General features: G+C 54.6%; 6 protein-coding genes across 6 annotated transcripts; 2 read left to right on the top strand and 4 right to left on the bottom strand.

The window, feature by feature from the left end:
- Nucleotides 1–27: 27 nt before the first annotated feature.
- On the bottom strand, nt 28–2,508 carry CC84DRAFT_179827 (uncharacterized protein). Its single transcript, XM_018185478.1, has 3 exons — nt 1,877–2,508; nt 1,247–1,670; nt 28–1,181 (listed from the first exon to the last, which is right to left on the bottom strand). Exons 1-3 carry the CDS (start codon nt 2,399–2,401, stop codon nt 322–324), a joined length of 1,809 nt encoding a protein of 602 aa, XP_018043461.1. The 5' UTR covers nt 2,402–2,508; the 3' UTR covers nt 28–321.
- A 4,404-nt stretch (nt 2,509–6,912) lies between these two features.
- CC84DRAFT_1160313 (uncharacterized protein) lies at nt 6,913–9,793 on the bottom strand. Its single transcript, XM_018177470.1, has 4 exons — nt 9,208–9,793; nt 8,616–9,153; nt 8,090–8,202; nt 6,913–8,010 (listed from the first exon to the last, which is right to left on the bottom strand). Exons 1-4 carry the CDS (start codon nt 9,777–9,779, stop codon nt 7,341–7,343), a joined length of 1,893 nt encoding a protein of 630 aa, XP_018043460.1. The 5' UTR covers nt 9,780–9,793; the 3' UTR covers nt 6,913–7,340.
- A 512-nt stretch (nt 9,794–10,305) lies between these two features.
- Nucleotides 10,306–12,264, top strand: CC84DRAFT_1080431 (HET-domain-containing protein; the record flags this gene model as incomplete). Its single annotated transcript, XM_018173895.1, has 2 exons — nt 10,306–11,268; nt 11,506–12,264. 2 exons carry the CDS (start codon nt 10,306–10,308, stop codon nt 12,262–12,264), a joined length of 1,722 nt encoding a protein of 573 aa, XP_018043459.1.
- CC84DRAFT_1160311 (Nitroreductase) lies at nt 12,261–13,520 on the bottom strand. Its single transcript, XM_018177469.1, has 2 exons — nt 12,805–13,520; nt 12,261–12,735 (listed from the first exon to the last, which is right to left on the bottom strand). Exons 1-2 carry the CDS (start codon nt 13,090–13,092, stop codon nt 12,415–12,417), a joined length of 609 nt encoding a protein of 202 aa, XP_018043458.1. The 5' UTR covers nt 13,093–13,520; the 3' UTR covers nt 12,261–12,414.
- Nucleotides 13,521–14,641: 1,121 nt separating this feature from the next.
- Nucleotides 14,642–15,619, top strand: CC84DRAFT_1212546 (uncharacterized protein; the record flags this gene model as incomplete). Its single annotated transcript, XM_018182464.1, has 2 exons — nt 14,642–15,052; nt 15,101–15,619. The coding sequence occupies 2 exons, from the start codon at nt 14,642–14,644 to the stop codon at nt 15,617–15,619; spliced, it is 930 nt and encodes a 309-aa protein (XP_018043457.1).
- Nucleotides 15,620–15,888: 269 nt separating this feature from the next.
- Nucleotides 15,889–17,809, bottom strand: CC84DRAFT_1212545 (GMC oxidoreductase-like protein; the record flags this gene model as incomplete). The annotated part of the gene is made up of 3 exons (XM_018182463.1): nt 15,889–16,721; nt 16,770–17,627; nt 17,683–17,809. 3 exons carry the CDS (start codon nt 17,807–17,809, stop codon nt 15,889–15,891), a joined length of 1,818 nt encoding a protein of 605 aa, XP_018043456.1.
- Between the last annotated feature and the right edge of the window lie 1,755 nt (nt 17,810–19,564).

Below are 19,564 nucleotides of genomic sequence, written 5' to 3'. Positions count from 1 at the left end.
GAGAAACTAGCGCAGACGAAGTAAGTCGGGGTTGAATTTTTGCTTTGAGAATCGAATAAAGGGTTTTCGAGCGAGAGACAAAGGCAGATCAGTCGAGATGGGCAAGGAGAGGGAACTTGTGAAATGATGCAGTGTCGGAAAACAACCATTCGATACTGTTACATAATCGGCTAGTCGAGTGGTGAGAAGCCGTCCTCGATTAGTCGCGGCGGTACGATCTAACCGGCCAGTCGGGTAGATATAAGCCATACTCAGTGGTGGCGGCGTGAGAATCCCTGTGTGTGTGCATCAGGGAGTATTGAAGGGTGTGAGAACGCCAGGCTATGAAGTTCTACTGACTCTCCAGGACAAGCAAGCCATGTCGCAAATGCGAGCAATGACCTGTTGAGTACCAGATCGGCATTCGTGACTGATGAACGACATCGCGACGGTGAGCTTGTTCACGTCATTTTCAGGGTCGTGCGTGTTGGGGTGGGCAACCGCATCAGGGAAGCCGCGGACGCGGTTGCCGATTTGTCGTGCCAGAGCAATCGAGTAAAGAGCATCGCGGACCTCTCGGGCCTTGAGAACATTCCGCATCCTGGTGAGCGCTACTTCAGCGTTCCCTTCTATCGCAGCGTCGGTACTTGCATGCACTACGAATTCTCCGACTGAATCCCAGAAAACGAACTTATCATTTTCTTCTTCCGAAAGCCCACCAGGGTACGAGAGTTGGCGTATTGGGTTCGCCTCCAAGGTTTGGTTGGTCAGAAGCGCTTCCAAAACTTCATATCGAGCTCGGGCTTCCTTCAGTGACAAATCGTCATGTTCAGGGTTGTTGACGTTGTCGTTAGCGCCATTCGATGGTATCCGACATGTGCCTAGCAGATGCCAGATGAGACGAGTCTCTTGGCTGAATATCTGGCTCACATCCGCAGCGCCGGTCTTGGTCCTGACCGTCTCGACGAAGAAGTGTGCCTCCTCGTGGAGACTTTGGTCACTCAGAACACGCGTTATGGCGTTGTTATTGGAGGAGAACCAATTCGTCTCCAACATGGCATCGAGTCCCATGCAGTAGTCCTTGCTAAATATGAAAGAGAACTCATCATCAAGTTCGCGAGGGAAGCCTCCGTGGCGCGGAGGGACCTCTGGTGGGTTGTACCCGCAAATGGAAAATATCTCTTCAATCCGCAGGGGTCGCCCTAAACAGATGGTCAATACTGGTGCCCGTAAAACTGCGCTGCAAGCCATAAGTCGGATGTCTCACCTTTGAGGAGTGGTGCTTCCGGTGCGGCCGACGAGTACGGACTGCCACGAAGCCCAGCCTGCAGCGCATGCGCGCCGTTGTAGGCTGGCTGCCCGTTCATCGCGGGGTCCGTGGCAGCGAGTGCAGGGTCAATGGCGGGGTTATTGAAGTTGTCGTGGTGCGAGGGCGTTGAGCTCGCCGTCGAAGCGGCCGGTGCGTAGCCGACGGTGGATGCGGGCGCGTACCCTTGGGGCACCTGTGGGCTGTACTGCGACGATGCGGAGGCCGGCGGAGAAGTTGCCGGCACGGAGGGCTGGTGCTGCGTCGTGTTGGGCGCGGGCTGGAGATTTGCGGGGCCTGGTTGTTGTTTGAAGATGGGGTCGTAGCCCATGCACTCGCGTTTGCTCTTCTGGCAGTTGCGACACACGGGGTGCGCTTCGTCGCACTGTGGGCAGCAAAGTCAGCTTAATGCGCGAAGAGGTGAGGTTGGATTAGAGGAGCGAAATAGTTTGGATCGCTCGCTTCATGGTGGCTCGGTTATAGACGACACCGCGGTCTCGAAGGTGCGTGCCCGCACCTCCTCCACGCTTCGCGCGCATCGCGGCGCGTCTTTGATCGCGCACCATGGCGCTCCATCCCACACGTACATACCTTTATCCGACGCTTGCGACACGTCAGGCAGCCTGTCTTTGTGCGCCGCTTGATCTCCTTCTTATGGCGCCCGCCCGACAGGATCCTCTGCTCCCCGGGCTGCGGCGGGAGCTGGTAGCGCATGGCAAGGTGCTGCGAACCCATTTGCATCTGGCCGGGCGGCGGGTGCCCTGGGTGCGCGTAGTACTGCGGCACGCCCTGGTGCTGCTGCGGGAGCGGCGAGCCCATGGGCGGGCCCTGCTGATGCTGCTGATGGGGCATGTGCTGCTGCTGCTGCTGGCCGTCGACACGTATCGGCGGCAGGTTGAGCGGCGGCAGATTCATGTTGGTGCCCTGCGGCGAGCGGTAGGGCTCCGCGCCCGGCTGGCCCTGGGGCGGGGGGTAGGTGTAGGCGGGCATCTGCGGTGAAGGATAGGAATGGCTGGGCGACGGGTAGGATGGATTTTGTCGCTGGTGGTGGTCGGCCATGTTATTGGACATGTTTGCGTGCGAGGGCGCCTGCGGGTAAGGCTGTGGAAAGGACATCGAAGTGCCACGGCTGCTGGGCAGGCACGACCCTGCGAAGCTGTGCTGCCTCTGCGAAAGGGCACAGCTCAAGCGAGAGTTAAGACTTCGGACGCCAACAGACGAGGCGTGATGGATTTGGCGAATCGAGCTAGGAGGCGAGGCCAGGGGGGTGCCTCGGTTGCGCGCCGGCGGCTGCAGGTGCTGTAGCACTGCGCGAGGAGGCTGGTGATGGATGGAGCGGCTTTGTGCTGGGGTAGCTTGGGGAGGAGAAAGGGCGGGCGCGCGTGAGAGAGAGACACGGCGCGCAGAGAGCAGCAGGCCTACCTATCTCTCGCGCAGGGACGTGAGGTGCCGTGGCGGTGCGCGAAAATGTGTGCTGCCGCCGCGGGCCAACCTTGCGCTACTGGGATGTGCCCTTAACTGTCGCTCGCTCGCTAGGCCTAGCAGGCGTGGTGGGCGGGTGCTTTGGCGTTCTGACGCGGCGCGCTGGCTGCACCGTCCCGGGCTCGTTCAGATCCAGGGCCGATCCAGATGCGGAGGGTGCTGTGCGGTGCTGTGAATCGAGGCGCGAGGACAGACGCTGCGCTGAGAGGAAATGAGCAATTACCTGCTGCCACCGTTGCGCTAGGCCCGAAAGCGCGCCCGTCACGTGCTGCACCCTCGTCCTCCCCTTCACTGGCCCAAAGCCCACTTCGAACCCACACCGCGGCCGCATCCTCTAGGAAGACCAACACAACCCTGGCGCGCACCCGCCGGACAGGCTAATGCCCTCGTCTGGGCCCGCGGCGGCTGTCGACTGCCCACCATGATACTGCGCGCCCTCATCAACCATGCCATGCCGCATTCGCTGGCAGTCCCGGGCGAGCCTCTGCGTGCATGCAGCGCCCTAGCCTGCTCAGCTCACGTCCGATATGCGTGCGCGCGCTATAACTGTCCTGCCCGCGTGGGTCTTGCGCCGGACACACGTCTTTCCAGCTGTCCCCAGACGCTGGGCGGGGAGCGGCCACGCTGCTACGCTACGCTTCGCTTCGCTCCTTAGGCGCGTCTGTCGATGCCTCCCGGATCACACATTCACCTCTTCCGCCGTGTCTGGATCTGCTCCCAGCGCGCACAGCAACATAGAGTGATTGGGCCCAGAGTCATCAGGCGCTTCGCAATCGCCTGTCGGCCCGCGCATCCCGTGCGGTGGACTTGGGAAATACCGACGCGGTGCTGGGACGCGCTGACAAGGCGTGTAAATTTCCGCTTGCGCATGCCATTTACCCGTCGATGCCTCTTCTGGAATCCGCCTTCTTTGACCAGCCGCGTGAGAATCGGCGAGCCGGCGCATGAGCGGACCACCCGTTGCATACTGGGGTGTACTCATCAGGCTGAGTGCTCAGAACGGCAGCCTGTTACAAGATGAACATAGCGTACAGTTGTTGCACCCGTTGCCTGATGGCCATGTGCGACATGCTCGCTGCAGCAGACAATTGCCTGGGTCTCGCTCAGCCGGCGGCACAAGGGAGATACGGCGAGAGTGTGTATGCATGCCTGGGAATCCGGCCGTCGATGCCGCCCTGCGCACGAAAGGCACCTAATCGATACATGCAGTACTGAACGTCGGCTGCAGGGGCTCAACACGTACGTGGCGACCTGCAAGCTTGACGTTGTCTGGTATCAAATAGGACGGTGACAGCCCTTCGGCGCAAGAGGCGCTCTGTTTCTCCACCTCTGTACCACGGCGACAGCCTGATGAGCAATCTATACAACCTCTGTTATGGCGGATGTGCCTGCTGGGACACCCTTGCTTACGCACGCGAATCCTAGAGGCACGGAAGAGTTCTGGAAGCAACCCGCGGCCAAGACCACTACCCATCACGACCTGACATTGATCTTCTAGAGCCACATTATTGTTCACAAAAACATGCATTGACAATTTGATTCTTGATGTGCCTATGTTCACGCGATAGCGCGTGTCGCACAACTACGTAGCAACACGACAACGGCCTAGTTGTTCGGGGCTGACCCATTCCCACATTATTGTCTCGTCATCATCACACGAGCTCACACCTGTGCTGGGTGCATGGAAGAGTTTCGCAAGCATTGCACGCCGAACATATGAAGAACTCCTAGACATGACCGATTGCGGTTGTCGTCAGCTAGCGGTCGCCTGACCGTTCCTACCCGTTGAGATCGGGGTCGCGAGAAATGCTCAATATGCACGACAGACTCCGGAGAGATCCTGAGCGTTGTGGCGGAGGCTCAACGATCCCTTTGCAAATCCACTGAAGTATTGCCCAATCGGCTACGTCTGCTATTTTTGCTTTCACACGGCACGTTCGCCAGTGCCGTGAATCCCTGTTGGGCGCCTAGCTAAATGGCGGTAGCATCAGACACTTTGGTACTGAGCACCTGCGAGAGTCCTCATCTTATTTCATTTTGGATGCATCTAACTACAAGCGCAGGTTAGACAGAAAAAGTGCGGCGCAGTCACTGTCACATGCTTCCTCTCTCTGGCGAACTACCCGTCAGCGTCCCGTCTTTCGACTTCCAAGACAAGCAATCCCAGTGAGAGACATCGATCAAGACGAAATACGAGACGCAAAACATCGACGACTGGTACTTAGCGTCGGCGCCGCGACTTTTAGACACAGCCTTCTCCACACGTCATTTGCTATGTGACTCGCTCCTTCTTGACTGGGATGTGCGGGTCGGATTGGGAAGGAGCAAAATGCAATCCCTCGAACCGTCCACTTCGCGTAGCCACCTGGTTGCATGAGCGCGAAGATCCATCATCCGTCAACATGTAGTACCAACGTACAGTCATCCTCGTGTAGCTGGCCCCTGAACACTGCATAGAAGCGCGGCCTCTGGATGGGGTCGGTCAGCAAGGCGAAAGGCTACTCTCGATACTGTACTGACGATGTCCACGTGGATAAACCGAACCACCCCAGGGCTTAATGTCCGTCCGGCAGTAACCGAGGGCGCAGCCACAAGCGGTTCATCGAATGCATGCAGCCTGGCCATTGACCAACAGCGTCAAGAAAACTACGTCGTCTTGCGAATCCTACTGCAATGTGGATGTTGTTACACAATTGCTTCTTTGTGAGGATCTCGATACTTTGTCGGACCGAGATATCAGCTGCACCGACTGTCAGACTCCCGGCTTCGTAACATGTGGAAGGTTTTACTAACAGCAATAAGGGAAAAGCTAGTCCCACACCACAGGGTAACAGTACCATCTTACATTTCTTGAACATGATCGATTTCTAGGCCGGTGCGACTCCCCTTTGCGCTGGTGGGACGTGTTGCGTGCAGCTCTTGAGGTCTACTTGCCATCAGATGAACATTAAGAACTTTGAACACATCGGCATACGGACGTACTCATCGCGACATTACCAACATCTGATTCCACTCATATCTTGAGAGCAATCCTTCACCGTGCCATGTCCCTTCTGTGATATGTGGTAGTTTTCGGTCTTATGGCCTCTAACAAAACATAACACGCCACATCGACATTTGGTACTAACCCATAGCCCTCTTGATTTTTCGTCTGGTGGAAACATGCACGAAATTCCAGGCTCCGACCAACCATTGCGGATGCAATGTTTTTTCCCCTTCAACACTCACTTTCCACTTCACGCTCGTTCTCAGCTCTCACACCGCTCTTACCGCGACACTGCCAGCGCATCCATCAAGTACACACGCGGTTCGTCGCTTGAGTGCGGCAAATGCAGGGATTGCGGTGTATTACCAGGATGGCGCGGAGCCTAGGTGGGTGCGTCGAGAGGCGAGCGAGGGCGCTTGAGTCGCTTAACGAGGCGAACGGGCGCGGACGACGAGGGTGCGAAAGTAGGATAGGCATACATATGAGTGATGGAAGGTAAGGTGTTGCAGGAAAGTAGAATGGTACTTGTGATTCGTGCGTGTAGCTGGATCGGATTGAGTCAATTATATCCTAGTGCATTTCTCGATAACAGCCAAGTCGCCATGAAGAAGCGTGCAGCACAACTGCTTCGCAACAGGGCAGAATGCGTCCTCCGTGCGCAGTGCAGCTGCTCAGGACATACCGTGCGACAGCTTCGATGTGAATGCCCATCTGGGTCGCCATCACTCGGTCATGACCTGGAGTACATCTCTGTTCGATGCGGCACGCACCCCTATGTCTCCCCACCGCATCACACCACCAACACTTCGCAGATATGACTAACGACCCCAACACTCTCAATGCACCCCGCCGAGCGAGCAGATGCACTACGCCTATACCAAGACCATCCAACCATGCGCGTCTCTGGGGGATGCAGCTCACCCCCCACTACATCCATCCGTCATGCCTGGACCGCACTCCCTCACTTCATCGATCTCAGAGCGCACACACCTGAAAGCCGCACCCTTCTCTCCAAACGTACTACCTACAGCTTACCCTCTTCCCCATTCGTACCAACCTTCCCCTTTTCCCTTTGCACCAAGACTTTGCACCAAGACTTTGCACCAAGACTTTGCACCAAGATCTTACTCCTCTCGACTACCAACTCGGCGCCGCGCTCCTCTACGGTTGCACAACCTCGCCTCGCACACACGTATACAGCGTTACATGTGCCGGGATGCGCATCCTCTCTGCAACTTAGTATCCTTGCGGTTTAGGGTCGCTGTTAGAGTGATTTGTCCTGCCACGGGGATGGGAGCTACATTAGTGTGTGGTTGTGATGGGCAGAAGTATGATGTCGTGTCCTACATGCTACGCGTAGGCTGGTAGATAGACAGTCGGTCTAGGCTGCTTGATGTAGACTGAGAGACGGGTCTACGCCGAGTGTTCTAGCTGCAAATGCAGTTACGTGGCGTGGAAAAGTGTACGTCAGTATACATTATGTACGGCGGGGCCCCAACATAGGTACGTAGCTAGCCGGGCTACATGACTTCTCTGCTTCCGACCACCCTCCCTCGTCTATAGCAGCCAAGACAGTCGCAACTCCCTCTACGGCAGTCCCCGCCCCGCATTCACTGCGTTCGCGACCTCGCTCGTCCCAGGCCGGTTCTCCGCATACCGCTCATAGCTATCCAAGTACAACTGGTCGTCACTCGTCGTCGCCCTCACACTCGGTTCCCGCTCTATTGCGTCGACCCACGCGCCCCACCGACTCCCCTCCTCCGGCTCCGGCCACCCGCGGTACGGTCCCAGCACTTTCCGCAGCCGCACCACCCACGGCGCTATCTGCGCGTCGACAAAGCCAAAGTCTTGACCGAGAAAGAACGGACCCTCGGGATCCGCGGCATCGACCAGCTTCCCGATCTGCTCGCGCAGCTCCTCAGCGTGCTTGACCTGGTCCTGCGGCTCCTGCGCCTGGATGAGGCGGTAGAATTCCGGCACGATGTGGCGATTTACATGGTCAGCCCAGAGACGGCACGTTGCGCGTGTTTGCGGGTGGGGAGGGAGGAGCGCTGGGCCCGCCTGCAGGTCTTCGAGGTACTCCATTATGACTGTAGACTCGTGCGTGGACCATGTCGGACCGTGGCGGAGGGCTGGGACGAGGCCGCGGGGGTTGACATCGAGCAGGGACTGCGGTTTCTTGTAGGGGTCTACTTCTATGTATTGGTAGGGGATCTTCTTGTGCTCGAGGGAGATCCAAACGCGTTGGACGAAGGGGCTGGGTGGGTCAGTGGGTGACGTCACATGATGTATTGATATGGAATGTAGGTGGATGTAGAAGTGATGAGAGGGCGTACCAGAAGCAGCTGCCGAAGAGCTTGAGATCCTCTTCTTTGGAGTGGTTCTTAACAGTAACAAGGGCGTTGCCAGTCGCCTTCTTGTGGTATGTCTTCTTGGTAGGATCGCCACCCTGATTGGCATCAGTCATCTTGTTACGAGCAGAAACACTAAAGTATCCTGGATGTGTAGAGATGAATGTTGAGGTTATTGGGAAATGCTTAGGTGGGAAGAGGGAATGTGTGCAAAAACAGTTTGCGAAAGGCGCGGTCCGTGCAAGTGCAGAGAGGACAGTGCGAGACATGACTGCAAGGAAGGAGCTACACAGATGACAGGATCCGACATCATGCTACAGGCGCCGTGCATGCGGGGAGTAGGCGAGAGGGTCCATGACGTGTTGGTCATGATTGGTAGTCGTTCGCGCGGGCGCCATGCAGTGCCTCAGCGCTGCTATAAAGCGCCTGCGTGTAACAGGGAACAGCCAAGCAGGGAGCTCTGCTGCACGACAACACAGAATAAGAAACATTGCCTGGAGAGTTGACGTACCTGCGCCTTTTTCTTCTCTCGCTCATTCTTCATCAGCCACCTCTGCACGCTGTTCTTCTTCACTCGATCACTCTCCTCGAGCGTGTGCTTGTGCGGACCTGCCACGCCGTCGCCTTTTCCGTTTCCGCCGTTACCATTTACCCGTTGTAGGGTGTAGAACTTTTTGGGTTGTCCATTCGCGTTCAGAGTAGGCGTGACAGGCCACGACATGCCGCCGTGGGGTTGACCAAAGAACTGACTTCCACTGCCAGAGGCGCCGAATGCTGTATGAGTCTCAGCAGGTGGCTGCAAACCCGTCTGCTCGGTAAGCTCAGCGCCATCGAAGTACTCTGTGATTTTGATCTTCACATCGCAGAGATCGCGCTCGCGAGCCACACGCTTCCGCTTCTTCTTCTCCGGGTCGGTGGACTTCTTGGTGCCAGGCGGTCGCCCCTTGAGCCTGCAGTCCCAGTAGTGTGAGACGAAACGTCGGCGCTTGTGGCGTTGAGTGGAGCGGTGCGAGTAGACATTGTCGACGTGCGGAAAATAGGTCTGGAATCTGCAGCACCCTGTTAGCGAAGAACATGGTGCAGATGGGTGCGGTGTGACATGCTCCTCCTCCGTCAGCGTGATAGTGTCGTCCACGTGGAACAACTTTTCCCTCCACGCGTCGAGGTCTGGCGGGTTGGCGATCAACCGCAAGCCTTCGATCTGGCCATGGTTCTGCACGGGCGCCTCGTCCAGGTCCGCGGGTGGCTCCTGCACAACAGGCTGTTCCTGAGTCTGCACAAAGGAGCCCCTGTGCTCCAGCTCTTGTAGTTGCGGCGGCGGTCGCTGTATGTGAGCAGCAGCTTGGACCCTCGGCGGCGGGGGCGGGGCCTGGATGTGGTGCTGTGGCGCTGGCGGAGCTGGGTTCGGCGCGTTTATGTCGAATCTCGCATAGCCGCCGGCGAAGCCCTCGAAGGGCGGCTGAGCCGTCTGTGGCAAGCCATGGAAGTGCAGCGCGTGCGGGTTGGCAGCTTGTGCCTGTGCCTGGGCCTGTAGCTGCTGCGCATATCGGTGCTGGAAAAAAGCATCGTTGGCCTGCGGCGAGAGCTCCTCGAGAGGCTGCAGGCCCGGCGGGATCTGGTGCAGCTGCAGTGCTTGGGGCGGCAGGTGGTGTAGCGGCAGCTGGGACGAGTTCATGTTTCCGGGGATGGTGTCGCGTGGGAAGACGCGCTCCGGTGCTTAAAGCAGCGCTGGAATAACGGCGTCGACAGCTTGGCGATGGAGCGGGTGATGCCGAACCATCCATGGATCTATGGGCCAATTCACCTCCGGCGCTAGCCTTTACTTCCGGCCACCACAGCCAGCCTTGCTTGCTTGTTCCCACATCTTCAAACCCGACATCCCACAGTGACGAGGTCTCTGCCATTCACTTTCATGAAACATGGTCGTTCACTGAGTCACTCATCAAGTCGCCTCCGTCGAGCAACCTTCCATTCCTGGGTGCCATGCTGGCTCGTGGCCGCAGTGCCTTCTGCCCATGAGCACAAGGCCCACTCTCTACAGATGCGCGCTGAGGCGAAGAGGAAGAGCCATGATCTGAACGCGAGATACGAAGCTTGCCACGCCTGATTGGCTGGCTCAAAAGTATGCCGAGGTTCCTTGGCCCTCAGCCTTCATGCATCGAGACTCAGCTGCCTCTCTTTCAACGACAAAGCAACACAAAATGCCATGTAGACACCACGACGTCCAGGTCTTTGATGGCCTGCGGTGCTGCCTAGCTTGTGGAGAGACTGTCTTCGATATTAAACCAGACCCAGAACAAGAATTACCCCGCTTACAGAACGAACCATACAGGTACGACAGCCTCGACTATTCGCTGGGACAAGAAATTCGACTGTGCGTGCTGTTCGCGGGACGAACTCAAGATGACGTGGTGGTGGATCTCGTGCACGTCGATATCCGAGACCAACCTCCATATGAAGCCATCAGCTATGCTTGGGCAACCGAGACCGGGGATGATAGGCTTTCTCAAAAGGTGTATTGTCGCGGCGGAACGATTTCAGTAACTCAAACATGCGAAGCAGCCCTCAGACGCCTTCGTTTCTCGGGACGCAACAGGTACCTCTGGGTGGATGCCGTCTGCATCGACCAAAGCAATGTCGAAGAACGGAATCATCAAGTCGGCTTCATGGGCACCATCTATGCGAAGGCTTCACAAGTACTAATCTATCTCGGTCCGGGAAACGCGTCCACCAACAGAGTGATTGATCTCCTGAAAGACGAAACGTACGCTTTTCCTGGAGCCAGACAAGGTTTCCGCAGTAGTATCGAAGACTTTTTGGGACATCGATGGTTCGATCGCGTATGGATTCTGCAGGAGATTGCCCTGGCAAGACTTGCGACTATGGTAGCTGGTGAAAGGACCGTTCATTGGACGTTTCACACCATCAATCGATTACTTGGGCTTTGCGCCAGTCTATCAATCGAACCACCAAGTGCATTGCGCTGGCTGCCTGCAAGTCAGCCAGAACAAGATGTGCTTTCTGTTCTCCACAGGTGTAGAAATTGCTCTTCGACTGACCCCCGGGACAAAGTCTTCGCAGTGCTTGGCCTGGTGCAGGCAGACTTCCAAAACTCTTTCCCGATAGATTATTCCCTGACCGCAGAAGAAGTCTACACTCAGCTCGTCACGCACTTGTTCTACGTCGAAAAGAATTTGCGATTCTTGAAGTACGCAAGTGGCCAAGGAGAAGCTTCATGGAGAAAGCACGACATATCCAGTTGGATTCCACAATGGGACGTGAAATCCGGCTATGACCCCCTGCCCTCGCAATTCAATGCTGACGAACTGGACGCTCTCACCTCAACCTGGTATAAGCTACCATTGCAGAATCGCCCGCCTGAGACGGACCTGTCGAAGGAGCTGCTGCAGGATTTTCTAAACGATCTTCCTAAGGACCAGGAGCCTTTGTCATCGAGCGCATGGCTGCAGTCATTCGACCGGTGGCTCGATTATACAGGGAAAACATTTCGAGCACGAGAAAGGCGGAGGTCGAATGTGGGGAAAACGCATATCGAAAGTATAGCACTATCTCTTACCCAGATCAAGTCTCCAGGTTTCCACTCTGCTATCATCCAGAGTGGCACGAGATTGCACATTTGGGACGAACATCTTTTTGGCACAATTCCATCGCCAAGAATCCCGTGCTTAAGAGTGCGCGCGCACCTGCTCGACATCATCTCCAAAATTATTGGTGTTCGCTCATACCATCACATCCATCATTTCGACAAGAATCTCCCGCACATACTCAACCGTCGGCGGCTCTGCGCTTCCTGCTCAGAACATTTCGTAGCAACACCCATCTGCCAACACACCCCTACCATATCACAAACCATGTCTGAAGAGTTCGATCGTGACATGAAAAGAGTCCTTGGCGATGGGAAGACCATGTTTGAGACTGAGAGATCAGTTGGCGTAGCGCGAGCAGATGTCCAGATGCACGACGAAATCTTCGCGCTAGATGGTGCTGATGTGCCATTCATTCTTCGACGAGTATGGCAACATTATGTGCTTGTGGGAGAATGCTTCTTATACAGGGCTTTACGGCAGACTTTGTGCACATGCTGTGGATATAAGACCGAGGAATGGCCCATCGTCACGCAAGTCATCGACATAATGTGACGAATGTCTCGATTTTCGAAGAAGTACATCTCGATACGATAACGCTGACGGCTTAGAGGTAACACACGGCGGTCTTTCACCGGCTCTGAATATCCCGATACCCCGACTCATCACCATTACCACAACCACGACGATCGTCAAACCACCCTTTTACTGCCCATACACCATCAAACTCTTCTCCAAATGCGTCTTCTCCTTCTCTCCCGGCACCTCCCCTACCACACCCCCAAACACCATCTGCGCCTTCAACCGCCAGCTCTTATCCACCCTGTACTTTTCTTGCAAATACGGCGTAATCCCCGGCTGGTAGTGCTGCAGATTCGCGCCTACGCCCTCAGCCGCCAGCGCCGTCCACACAATCAACTGATTCATACCCGAGGAATGCTCCTCCCAATCGGGATACAGCTTTGCGTGGGCTTGGAAGCGTGGGGGGAGGAGGGAATATGCAGAGGGATCATCGAAAAAGAGGACCTTTCGGGACATTAGCACAGCCCATTGTGTTCAAAGCTGAATTCGAAAGAAGTGGGAAACAAGGCTTACCGTCCCCTTGGCGGCCACGAAACCCTTGATCTTTGGTCCCAGGATTCCCATCGCAGCGGGGGTGCTCTCCTCCGTCACTTTGTACGCGTGCTCCCAGAGCGCCTCATGCTCAGCGCCAAACAGCACGATCGCGCGCGTGCTACGCACGTTGAAAGGCGAGGGCGCATGTTTGAGCGCTTCGGTGACGAGCTCGAGAATGCGTGTGTTAGGGATGGGCGTTTCTTTTGAAAGAGCGTAGACGGAGCGGCGAGAGGCGATGGCGGTAAGGAAGGGTGTTGAGGATGCCATTGTTTCTCTGTGTCAAGTAGAGTTTTGGTAGTTGTTGAACGGATGGGAGTCCGAAAATGAAGTTCTAGATGGTGATAGTAGACTAAATGCCTGGAGTCGTGATGCTTTCTTACTGCTTCAATCCCCCCTTCTTATATACTTCTACCCTACCCACAACTTTGGCCCCATTCCCACACCTCATATCGGCCCTACACCGCAGCACCGCCGACCGCGCGTAGGCAGCTATCAGCCTCGCATACGCACGTACGCATGTCTGAACGTTGAGTCTCGGTTCCGAGCGCTGATCGGGCCCGCTACGCCCCGCGTTTGGGCCCCCAATCGAAGGCCGCGGGTGCTCGGTAGGGAGTAGACTCCGAGGACCAGCGCAACTCGATTTACACGCAAGTTGTGCGCACAAGTCGCCCTTCAGATTGCTAGAGAGACAGGGAATTTCCGGTTTGAGGGCGGTGTCTTCTAAAAGTCACTGTCGCTGGATCGAAGTAAAGGCGATGGTACTGCTCGCGCTAGAACCGCACCGCTTTACCTCACCCTGGGCCCGGGAATACCAACCAATCGTGCCCGCGCATGCCCTATCTTCGGTCCCGTAGTGAGCCCTACGTATGCGCAACCAGGCCGCAGGCTTGTCGGTGCTTGTCTGTGCTTTTCGGTGCTTGTCGGTGCTTGTGGAAGCTTGGTACGTACGTCCGTATGCTAGGTCGGAGGATATTTCGGTGCGACGTCGCCCGCTTTGACGTTTCATATTGTCCAGAAGTAGTACGAGAGATTAGGGGCATGGATGGATCGTTTTGAAGGACAAAAGATTGGGCTGATGAACGAAATCATGCTTTAGGAGAGTGACATCACTTGTTGCTCAGTTTGCATGTCAAACACTACGAGGCAACATTTTAGACGTGCGGATCCGGCAGCAGAGCACCGGTCTGTGAATAATGGATTATGTGTTTCACTTTGAATTAGTTCTCACTGGAATTTCGGCCTGAGCATCCTGTTTGCTCAGGATGTACTCGCAGTGTTGGGAATGATCTTCTGCATCGGCTTCACCATGCTGTTAGGCAACGTGCATGAGATTGCAACGATTGGGATGAAAGAGACGCCGAACTCATCGCGTGATGATGGGCAAGATTTAAAGATGTGCCGATGAAAGATGCACGGTCATGAGAGTGGTGGACAGTTCATGGTAGCTGCCAGGTGTATATTCAACCGACGACGAGCTATTGCACGCGACATGTGCAGGTCAATTCACTGGGAAACAGACCTGTGCTTTCAATAGTGCGGACCTTTGCTGCCCAATGTCTCATAAACATAGTACCACTGCTCAGAAATCAACTTTGGGCGACCATTGTTGACCTCAAAACCTAAATCTGAATCAGTGACCGTGTCATCAACGAACCAGCCTCTCTTGCTTCCCCTGAATTACCTCAACACTTAACAGCAATGGCTCAAACATCTCTCCCTAACGTTGCCTTAGACCTATCCAAGGTGCCCATAGGACCATCCTCTCCACAACGAGCTCCAGCGCTGCGCCTCTAAGGGTGCCATGCGCATAAACGCCATGACAGAAAATATCAAGAACGCAGGTTGCTTCCTCAAGCCGCCGCTTGATTCGGCAGAGAGCAGGTTCACCTATTCGCCCGCATGGCAAGACTTGGCCCGATGGGGATACCAGTATTGCGACGCAACAACATTAGACGAATGGTACGGAGAATTCAGGCTCAACTGGGGTATTAACAAGGCCCTCCAGTCGAACGAGTTGTCAGAGGTTGACATTCGCTCTGCGCCACCCACTCGCGTCCGAGATCAGTTAAACCAGGAAGATGTTGTGTGTGATGATGGTCATTGGCGAGATGTTGAGGAGCTTGGGGAAGACCAGAACGCTGTTTTCTATGTGGCGCATTGCAATATGAACAAGAGGTTCAGTTCCCCATGTGAGCAGTCTTATGTCGTAGATGGAAAGAGGTACATGGTAAGTACGTCTCTCGCAAAATCCAAAGTTTGACTGAACAAGCCCTAGTATACCGGTGCGAGCTGCGCCGTGAGCATCGATCCAGATCAAGGCGTCATCATCTCTACGGACCGTATGAGCCCAACTCACATGGTGAAGTGCCACGATGGTCTCATGGCACCACCCGACCTCGTGCACACATCCGACATTATGTTCGCGCTGTGGAAAGACATTGCAGGTGCAGACCGCATCGCGAACTTCCTCTCGATCTGTATTGACAACGACATTTCCGAGCATGTCATCAAGGAAGTAATGCAAGGCAATATGCAGTCATACCCTGGCCTCATGTTCTCGACCAAAGACCCGGAAGGACAGGCTCTCCTGGGGACGCCGACAGCGGTTGCGATTGGGTATCTTTTGGCCCAGCACACGGGCGCTATGGGGGTCCGGTATGTGGATAGCGTTCGCGTCTTCAAGAGCGATTCGCAGAGTCGGTCTCCATGTCTGATGTTCTATATCTTCTCCGACGATGATGGTCAAAGTGAGGACGAAGAAGAACAGGAGAAAAAGAAAATGCAGCTGTTGTGAGCGAAGAGAAACAACGACGACACTGGGCGCGTCTTGGAACGGCGTCACTGCGCGACAGCCACATCAAGGGTCTCGAGATTCTTATTAGAGATCAAACACATGGAATTGTTTGCAGAATTAGACCTAGCGAACGTAGAAGTAAGAGCATCCCTTGTCTGAGTGCGACCAAAGCACCTCTATTTCGCATCGAATGAATCCTGAACTGGCAGCTTTAGTCAAAGTTGAAATATCATTCGCATACTTTGACGAGCAAGCTCAAGTGAGTAACATCAGCCGCGCTTGATGGCATCAGCGATCTTCTCAGCAAGCATATAGACCGTTGCCTGCGGGTGTCCCGGAATCGACAACGGTACAATGGAGAAGTCTACCACCCGTAACTTCTTCACCCCAAACACTCGTGCCTCTGAATCTACTACAGCGTTCTTGTCGTCGTTCTTTCCCATCGAACACGTCGAGCTGGGGTGCCATATCTGCTGAGCGTTTGCTTTGACATACTCCAGCAACTCTGCATCTGTACAAACACCTTCTCCGGGACGCACTTCAGCCCCCAGCGTGATATTTCGCGCGGTTTCAGACGCCCAGATTTGACGCAACCGTTTGATGCCAGCGATGAGTACATCGGTGTCAGCCGGGTTTGAGAGCCATCCAAGGTCGATGATGGGCTGATCCGAGATGTTCGCGCTTCGGATGGAAACGCTCCCCTTGGAAAAGGTGTTGCAGATAATTGCACTCATGGCTCCTTGCGAAGTTCCATTGGGAAGAGCGAACGCTCCAGCAATGAACGATAGTTCGGGTGAGTCAGGACTTAGTGCAGCTAGCTTCTCTTGAGTGCTCTGCGGGAGTGTGCTTCTCAGCTTGCTTGTCAGTCTCTCGTATGCTATCCATCCTGCGGCCGAGCTGTATGGACCTGCGGCTTCTTCTTCATACTGGCGGAGAGCTTCAGGCTCAGTGATAGGGTTGGATGTGATTGTTTGACTGCTAATTGTGTTAACGAGATGGCTGGTTCCGATGGAGATTGGGTCACGCAGGTTCTGGCCCACTCCGGGGAGGTCAGCGATTACTGGAATACCCAACTGATCGAGAGTGGCCTTGGGACCAATGCCTAAGAATTGTGAGTCTGTATCAATTTGACGGTTGTGTAGTAGCTGACCCGAAACCATCAGCAACTGCGGAGAGTGAAATGTTCCGGCGCTGACGATGACCTCCTTCCTCGCCGAAAGCTCATATGTCGTACCATTCGTCGCAACCTTAACTCCTCGCGCCGAATCCCCATCAAACAGGATCTTAGCAACAATGCTATGGGAATAAACCTTAAGTGATGTGTTCGCCAGTGCATATTGAAGGAAACTTGTCTCAGCAGATTCTCGTGTCGCACGTGCCGGATCGATAGTCGAAGGGACCCATGAGCCACCATTCAAGTTTCCAGCGCTCCAACCTTTTGGATTGATGTTCATGCCCACCGCTTGCATTGCCTTCGCCAGCCATGTGATCGACGGATCAACCCAGTTGTTCCACGACACGTCTAGTGGGCCGCCGTTCCCGTACACACTCGAATCATACTCTGGCGTAGCATTCAAAGCGTTTCGCTTCTGCAGATTTGGTGGCGTAAGGCGCACGGACTTTTTGAAGTGCGGGAGCAGCTTGTCAAACTTGTAGCTATCATCGTCAACAATGTTTGCCCATCGCTCATACGCAGCTGCCGAAGATCGAACATAAGACATGGTGTTGAGCGCTGAGGACCCACCAAGGGTCTTGCCCTGGGCATAGTGAATAGTGCGATTGTTGGCATTTACTTGTGGCACTGTAGTAAGCTCCCAATCGATCTCGGGCCTATGCGGGAAGTTTTCGGACGGGTCGATGACATCGATCTTAGTGAGCGAATAGAGTGGTACAACACTGGCATTGCCGTATTCAATCTCGTAGTAGCCGCCTGCCTCTACGACCGCGACTGAAGCGACTTCGGCGAGACGTGCAGCGATTGTCAGACCTCCGGTTCCGCCTCCTACTACTTCTCCGACGTTAACACTACCTGTTAAGAAGAGCATGCGTACACATGTACTTACTGACATAATCGAATGTCGCACCGCCGATGTTTCCGCCTTGCTCAGCCTTGATTACTCTGGTCCGAATTTGTGCTGCGGATGCAAGAGCACTTGATAGAGCAATGATGGTGCCGCGCATAATCATCATATTGATACTTCAATAATATCGAGTTCTCGAGCCATCGTTCGAAAATCAGCCAAGCAGATCGATCGTACTTGCTCACAGGCGAGGATCTTGGCATGCACTTTACCCGGCATGCGGGCTGACTATGAGCATGCTGACATGCCTCCTCATGGAACGTACTAACTAGATCAGACGCGGGACTGACCTTAGAGAAAGCTATACTGACGAATGAAGATAGATAAAAGTGTGAATTTAGTAGGAAGCATTCCGTCTGATTGGTACGTAGGACCGATTACAAATTGCGTCCAGTAGATTTTTACGAACGAACGAACGAACGAACGAACTTGAGTAGGAGACTGAGTCTGCGGAGAAATTCGGCACTCGATCTGCCCCAATGATATCTATCTGACATAGGACTTTTGGGCTGCTAATGTCGTGTTCTAAATCATTTGCACTTGAGAAAAGGGTTCATGACCAGGACATTCGTAATACCGGTGGACCTGGAATAATGCGGCCTGGTGCAATTGTGGGCATTGCAAACCGACCGGGACTTACGTGTACTATGAAATTTACAGACACTTGATAACACAACAAAACTCGGAAAAATGACGTATGAGTTTGCTTCGATACTCAGGACTTCGAGCACGCAGTCAAATAATCGTAATGTTTGGAAAGCTTATCTCGGCATACTCATTTTGTAGAGGGAGTATTTCCGGTGGCTGGAACTGATCATGGGATACTGGCAATATGGGACCAATGGCTTTGACAGAGAGGACCTTTTTGAGAAAGCTCCTTGGCAGGAAGCACTAGGCTCCGTCGGAAGGTGCGATACGTACGGGAACATCGACGTGTTTGTCACAAATTAGCTCATTGGAGAATGTGGTGACCTGTGTTGTCGAGAAGCATGTGGGGGCGTTGTTGGGTGGTGTCGGTTTTCATGCGCAAGATTCAGTCAGAACCTCCATGACTGGAGGGCTCATCTCTGCATCGCCGAGGAGAGTATAGCAACATTTCTCGGCGATCGTGGAGTCCAATGAGATAAATCCTACGATAATGTTAGCTGTTCATGTTCGCACACGTACCCCAACCGTTAGCCTCGACAGCCTGCAGGGCCCATAGTTGACGCGTCCAAGACTGACCAACTCAGCTCACGAGCGCCACCGAACCAGAAAGAATCCTATAGTCATCGGATGTCCGTTCCCTGGCCTCTAAACTCGTGCGACTCCGCTCCCAATATAGCTAGCCCCACTGCTGTATGCGCGCGATCGTCATCCGTACTACCCAATCTGCATGCCATTAAGCGAAAGTAGAATCCTCTCTGCAGTAATACGAAGCCCATATTAGCCTATGCATCCCAGTACACTCTGCCCCAGGCACGACCGGGAGTGAATGAGAATACCAAATTGCAAGTGCTTCGTATATCAGCTGTCAAGTTCGTGTCTGCACGTTGTCGGTCTTCTGCCGAGTCGCGTCCAAGCCGGTGGGTCAACCGGCACGTGTTGACAGCCGGAGCCCGTCGGGGAGACCAATGGCAGATTTTCTAGGTGTTAGAAAACCGGGTGTGTACGCGGGCGAAGCATTGAGGTATGCAGATACGAAGTGCCGTGCGTTTTAGGGTGGTGTTGATGCTCAAGAAGGAAGTGATATGACGTCTGTTGCAGCCTGATCTGGGGTACGTATTGTAGCCAAACTTGCATGGACTTTGAAAGAGTCGAGATCTTCTTCAGGAGCAGCTGGAAATAGGTCTTCACTACAAGAGCGTGCAGGTTAGCGAGAAAG

Source organism: Paraphaeosphaeria sporulosa, assembly GCF_001642045.1.
Source record: "Paraphaeosphaeria sporulosa strain AP3s5-JAC2a unplaced genomic scaffold CC84scaffold_1, whole genome shotgun sequence".
Classification (NCBI taxonomy): Eukaryota; Fungi; Ascomycota; class Dothideomycetes; order Pleosporales; family Didymosphaeriaceae; genus Paraphaeosphaeria; species Paraphaeosphaeria sporulosa.
The sequence above is the reverse complement of the archived record's forward strand: the minus strand, read 5'-3'. Positions and strand labels throughout refer to the sequence as shown.